A 6,865-nucleotide genomic window follows, 5' to 3' on the forward strand; every position below is an offset into this window, starting at 1 on the left:
TTTCTCCACTTTAGACCATGTATTTCACACCTCAGTTAGCACCTGACATTCATTACTCAAATGATACAACCAGGCACCAACCTGCCCTCCACGGTTAGCAGTTTCCTCCATCTAAATTTCTAAAATCATGCATTTATGAAAGCCAGAGTAGAACTCCAAGTACCTGGTCAGCTGCACAGAGGTTTTACATGGAAGCACATACAGCAGAGAGGAGCAATGCCAGGGCTGGAAGCTCAGGAGCAAATCACAACACCCATCTCCCTTCCCCATTAAGCTCCATCAATCAAATTTGGAGGTCTTATCTCCATTTTACAGGTGGCTGATACAAACTCTTATTACACCAGGTGCTAATCAGATAAATTTATCAGACACGATTAAGTAGATGGTGCCAAAGAATTACTTGTAACGTTAGTAGCACATTTTCTAGAAGGAGGAAGGAGTTTGAAAGGAAGCAAAACCTTTAGGAATAACAGCTAAGATTTCTTCTCCATCCTCACAGACCACAGCTGTGGGGAGCAGAGGGGATCCAACCCACAAGAAAAACAAAGCAGTACAAAACCTGACTGGTTTTGTACACAAATACCTCAGATTTCTCCCTGGAAAAAAAATAAGGGCTCCACTACAGACTCCTGGGCCAGGAATTCTAAAGCAGCAATGTAAATATCATTCATCAGCATTTCCCCTTCCTTTCTCTCTTCTCATGAAAAGCCTCAGGAATTATGGAAATGCCTTTCCCCCTTATTGTGTCAAACACATTCCTCCATAATTCCAGAATCCAGTGTCCACATCAGCCTCTCTGAAAGCCGGTGCAGATTTCAACTGCAAACTCAAATAGATTCCCTTCTTCATTTTATTTTTTTAAAATCTTACACAATTCGAAATCCCCTAAAAACACAAAAACAGAAGTCTCACAAAAAAAAAACAAAACAAAACAAAACAAAAAAAAACACCAACTTTGTTCCTATTAAAGGCTTTACATATTTTTTGAGACAACTGTATGCAACTTGTTTGGTTTTTTTCAAGGAATTTAAAATCACGGCATTCTTATTTAGAAAGGAGCAAAGCAAAGGAATCGGTCTATGTAACAAAGCCAATGGCTCCACAGCTCTGAGTCCACCATGGAAGGCAGGTCTGTGTTTCTTACAGGGTACAAGTAATCATATTTAGCTTCACTCTAATTAAGAATGCCCTTCATTCTTCTTCCCAACAATTCCCGTGTAAATACAAGCTTCCCAATACCAAAACAAGACAAGATAAAGTAACACACATACTGTCACAAAATTAGACATTGGAAAGCAGGCTCCAACATTTTTTCTCCTTAAAAAAAAAAAAAAAACAAAAAACCAAACAACCAAAAACCACCACCACAGCTTTCTCAGTGCAGATGTCAAATATGCACCCTGCACTAGCTGGTCTGGAGTTTGGGGGAATTTTTTGTTGGGTTGGTTGGTTGGTTAGATTTTTATATTTCCCTTTGTTTTTGAGGTATTGAGGGTAGTTTGGTTTTCGTTTCTGGAGGGGTTTTTTTGGTGGCTGTTTATTTTGGATTTTTTTTCCAACTAAGTTTCAGATCGTTATTCAGCACTTGGTGCTTTTGAAGTTGAAACGGGGAAGCAATGGCACAGCTCAAAAATAGCTGAGGCTATAGCTTTATTTATTAATATTTTGAAAGCACCTGCATTTCTGCACTCCCATACAGTTGAAGGCCTCCAACTGCTTCTCAAAATATCACAGTCACACACTCCAGCAGAAAAAAACCCAACAGCAAGTTAACTCCTTCCGATGTAACACAGATTTACTGTGTGTAAAGAACTACCTTTAAGCCTAGCGCCCTGCTCTTTTGATCTCTGCTGTTAGATCAACTGATTGATTTCCCAAGTCTGGGAATACAAGGAACACATTCCATTCACAAGTCAGGCCGTGAGCCACAGTCCCCAGCTGTAGCAAACACAATAAAGTGAGATGGAGCTACACGCTTTAAAGAAATAACAGGATTAGCAGAGAAAAGTCCATGGAGGAATGTGCCCAAGGATTACAGAGACAAAAAGCCAAATGCTCACTAGGGCAGGTTCCCAGCTCACCATGGAAGACTGCTCAACTACCACTTCTCACAAAGGGGTTGGAAGAGTAAAAATTCACACCCAAAATGGTAACCCGGCCAGCAGCAACCCATACAAGTGTTCTCTGGGAAACTTTTACAAGGATATTTTAGCCTGACTACAGAACTGGCAAGTTTCCACAACCATCTGTCCTTACACAGGTCAAGAACATCCCATCAGAGGAAATTATCTTTGCTTTGCTTCTCATCTTCCTTGCACGTTTCTCACCCTCCCAGTTACACTGGAGGAAAACTTCATCTTAGCATTTAATAAAAAAATGGCATTGCCACTCCACACACTTCAGCCTCCCAGGGGTCTTTTCACACATTTCACAGGTAGAACAGGCTCATTCACATCCCAAATACAGTTGAAAGGTAATTATCAAAGCTCATGCCCTTTTCTACCAGTTCCACATGCCTGCAACTGGTAAATTTTTCTCCATCAACCTGCACCAACCCTTAAAACTTGAAGACTATTGGGGAAATCAGAGTATTTATGTGCAAATCACACTGTCTATAACCTGTAGAGTCCTCCCCACCAAGCCCTTCCACAGTTAAAGATTTACCATTAGAAGAAAAAGAGATAACCCCCTCCCTCCCCAGCCAACACACCTGGATTAGCTCCCTGCAGTCATTTCAAAACACTCAAATGGAAGCAAAACCACAAGGAAAGAGAAGTCAATAAAAGCAACTCTGCAAAACTGACTTTAATGTATTGGACATTATCGTTTTTCTTCTCTCTCTTGATTGTGTTAAAGTACTTTTAACTCTGCAGAATCAAAAAGAGAACATTTGTCTGTGCTGTCCTAGACGGGCATTAATGATCCCTACCAGGACTCTCATTACTCTGGAGATTCAGATCGTCCCAAAATACTCACTGCCGAGCTGCTGATCTCCAAAAAAATTACACAGGGGTGCAAAACTTCCAAGCTCTTTGAACCCTCATGATGATGGTTTCCTGCATTCACAGCATTATTTTTCTTTACCTAAAACCATTAGATACCTCCTCTCAGTGCTCCCTTTATAACCTTTGTCACAGAAAGCCAAGTTTTCTAAACAGGGCTGAGCAGATTAGACAGATACAGAAGCACCATCACCAGACGTTAATCAGATCAATACTCCACTTGGAGACAACTCTTTTATCTCTATAAGGCTCCTGAAGCAGATGGTAAATCCAGAACAGACATACCTGAGCAAGCTCTCTCTTTGGTACAGTAGGACATTTTTTCCACAAAGGCTGCTGTTCAATATGTTACATCAGTCCTGGACAGAAATATTCCAAAATAATTTATTTACAAGCATTACCTGCATCAGGAGCATCACAGGCCCACCAAAAGCACACCCACTGGATCCTGAATATAATCCAACCAAACCATTTTCCCCTGCATTAAGGTTACCTGCTTGTAACTTCTACTCTTTTTTTTTTTTTTTTTTTTTTTTTTTTCAAAACTGAGAAAAAAGAACCAAAACAAACACACTATGCACAGACCAGGTACAAAACTTCGGCCACTTTACAAAGAACTTTAGAGAACCGTATTACCCTATTTCCCTCTAAAAGTTTCCCTCCGTTGAAACGTTAAGGAGTGGAACATGTTATTCCCTCAATTCACCCAGGAGCTCCCTCCATCCCTCATTTCGCAACAAGCGCTGGCAGTACTCGGCTGCAAAGTTTCCCCATCCCAGATCCAGCTGCACGCTCCTAGAACTCCAGCGTTTCCACGCTGGACGCGCCGCTCGGGTCTGCTCCGCTGCCCACTGACCCGCTGCGGACCGGCTTTGACGTGCCCGGGTCCAGCTCGGCGGGCGGGACCAGGGGCCACACCAAGTGTCCCCAGCGCTCGGCCGCGTGACTCCCCACGGGAGAAGTTGTGGACCGCGCCCCGGCCCCGCGTCCAGCCCCGCAGGAGGGCTCCGGGGAGCTGATCGCCCGCGGGCACCGAGCCGGGCACCGGGGTGACCTCCCCGGGCAGGTACAAACACCCCCCCGGTTCACCCCCGCGGGGCAGAGCCCACCGTGGGACGGGGACCGGACCCCCGGCGGCACCGCCGAGGGCAGCCCCGCCCGGAGCCGGGTCCCGCCGCGCCGGGGGGAGGAAGGGGAGGCGGCGGCGCTTCCCCGCCGGTTTTGGCGGGGAGCGCGGTGCCGGCACGGCGGGCCGGCAGCGGACGGGCAGCGCACGGAGCGGGGCGGCCCCGCCGCAGACACAGCCCCCCGTATCCCCCCGTACCTGTGCCGGTCGTGCCCGCGGGCGGCTCGCCGTCCATCGCGGCCGCGGTCATGTGAGGCCGGCCCGACCCGGTCCGGCCGCCCTCCCCTCCCCTCCCCTGCCCTCCCCTTCCTCCGCAGCGCCCGCCCGTGAGCGCGGGCGGGGCGGGCGGGCAGAGCCGCCTCCCGCGGGGCCGGGGGCGAGGGGTGACACGGGGGACCGTGCCCGCCGGGGATGTGACAAATGCCACATCAAATGACACTGCGCGATCGTGTCCCCGCTCGGCAGCACCCCGCGGCTCTGGCAGGGGCAGCGAGCCGTCCCTGCCGCTGACGGGATGGCTCCGAGCGCTTCGGAACCGCTGCGGGGTTAATAACAAATCTCCTAAACACCTTAATAGCAAATCTCCCAAACATCTTAAACCGTATAAAGAGAAGCGATCGGCTCACGGGCTTAATATGGGATTATTCCGAAATGCAACTGATTTTTTTTTTTCCCTGAAAACTGAAAAGGATGGTTGTTGGGAATGTGAAGTTCAGGGAGACTTTGTTGCGAGCTAGGAGAAGCAGATAAATTGTTGTTGAGGCTGTACTTCGGGGTTTAAGTCAAAGAATCACAAGATCAATTGGGTTGGAAAAGACCTCCGAGATCACCGAGTCCAACCTAAGACAGAACACCACCTTGTCAGTGAGACCATGGCACTCACTGCCAAGTCCAGTCCTTCCTTAAATACTTCCAGGGATGGTGACTCCACCACCTCCCTGCGCGGCCCATTCCAGTATCACCCTTTCTGAGAAATTCCTCCTAATGTCCAACCTAAACCTCTCCTTGTGGGATTAGGACTATGTCCTCTCATCACGTAAATTACTCCCAGACAATTTTGGTATAGTTTGTTTCGCTGAGTTCCCTTTCCCCAAGGCAGTTCTTCGGCCATCTAGTCAATTAATGAAGTTTCCCATATTCAATATATTTCTATATTTTGGATGCATCTGGATTTTTATGAGATATTCTTAATGATAAATTAAAAGTAAATATTGAATGTTTAAAAAAAATGAATTTTGTGCTATGCACCTGAAGGAATGCACTAATACACGTAAATATGGTAAAAATTAATGTTAACCTATTCGGGAAAGTACAGAAATATGAGCACTTGAAATGCAAATACCCTTTCCAAAACTGCATTAAAATAAGAATTGCAGGTATGAGCACCTCTCATTTTATTACTCATTTTTTCCCCCACTTCCTGTAGTTTATCAGTCAGGAATTACATGGTTGACACTGATGAAATATAAGGCACATGTGGTTCTCCTAAACCACCACCAAGCAAGAAAAAATCTGTATAGATTCTGGACTTCCAGACTGAGATACTGCATGTCCATAATAAGGCTTTATGTTTTCGGTATCCAAAGTATTGGATACATTCACTAGTTAATGTTCCTGATACTTCTTAATCATGGGAAGATAAATTGTTATGTCCACCGCGTGCAGAGAGAGCTAAACCAGAAAATTATGAAGTGAGGATTATTTCAGGTGTTAATTGCAACTATAATGCTCCTCCTTGAAACTTTCTGTGCTGCTACAAAGACGTGAATGAGTCGAGTGATTCTCCTTCTCCTCCTCCCTCGGTGCTGTTCCAGCTCAGTCCCAGAGCGTGGGTGCAGACGAAAGCTGGGTATAAAATTAGAAAAGCATGGCATTATTTGAGCTGAGAGGCCCTTCAAATCATGTTTGTACAGCAGCAGAGCAGTTTTGCATGCTCAGCACTTCTCAAAACTAAGCCCCACAAGATTTTTCGCCTATATAGCATTTTTGGAGAAAATGAATGGAGGAATCAACATGTTCTCATTTAGCTATAGATTTTTGATTGGTCTGTACTTAAGCTAATAGCATAACTATTTATTTGGTATAAATAAGACATTCTCAACTGAAGATTGCTTTGGAGTCTTGAAGAAAAATACCGTGAAAAATAATTCGATTGCAGAAATAATTTTTGAACAGGGCCAGAAAGACATAAGTCATTGAACACTTCCCTATTCGCTGTAACTGCAGCAAAAGCTTCTGGAAAACCTCGAGCATAAAGAAGCAATAAAATAAAAAGGGCACATATCATAGAATCACAGAATCACAGCATGGTTTGGTGTTGGAAGGGGCATTAAAGATCCTCTAGTTCTACCCCCTGCCATGGGCAGGGACACCTTCCACTATCCCAGTTTGCTCCAACCTGGCCTTGGACACTTCCAGGGATGAGGCAGGCACAGCTTCTCTGGGCAACCTGTGCCAGGGCCTCCCCACCCTCACAGGGAAGGATTTTTCTTTAATATCTAACCTAACCCTGCTCTCTGTCAGTGTGAAGCCATTCTAAAACATCTCTCTCCACCTTTCTTGTACCTCCCTTCAGGCACTGGAAGAGGCTGCAATTAGGTCACCCCACTCGCAGGCTGAACAATCCCAGTTCTCTCAGCCTTTTCTCACAACAGAGCTGCTCCATCATCTTGGTGGCTTTTCTGGGCTCACTCCAACAGCTCCACGTCCTTCCTGACCTGACCAATCTGACCAAAGT

The 6,865-nt window shown here is 45.8% G+C and overlaps 1 protein-coding gene across 2 annotated transcripts in view; it reads right to left on the reverse strand.

The window, feature by feature from the left end:
- The window catches only part of SNX8 (sorting nexin 8), a 23,244-nt gene extending 18,852 nt beyond the window's left edge, over positions 1 to 4,392 (reverse strand). Inside the window, exons 1-2 of one of the 2 annotated variants that reach the window (XM_027878248.1) lie at positions 4,324 to 4,385; positions 3,288 to 3,364 (exon numbers count right to left, since the gene is read on the reverse strand). In XM_027878248.1, the coding sequence (XP_027734049.1) occupies positions 3,288 to 3,321 (34 nt within the window). In that variant the 5' untranslated portion in view covers positions 3,322 to 3,364; positions 4,324 to 4,385. Of the gene's footprint in view, positions 1 to 3,287; positions 3,365 to 4,322 lie in introns of both variants that reach the window. The other variant, XM_027878246.1, reaches the window with a different exon arrangement.
- Positions 4,393 to 6,865: the final 2,473 nt, after the last annotated feature.

The sequence above is a fragment of the Empidonax traillii genome, unplaced genomic scaffold, assembly GCF_003031625.1.
Source record: "Empidonax traillii isolate 1590-97213 ecotype Southwest subspecies unplaced genomic scaffold, ASM303162v1 scaffold39:size2480183, whole genome shotgun sequence".
NCBI classification, from domain to species: domain Eukaryota; kingdom Metazoa; phylum Chordata; class Aves; order Passeriformes; family Tyrannidae; genus Empidonax; species Empidonax traillii.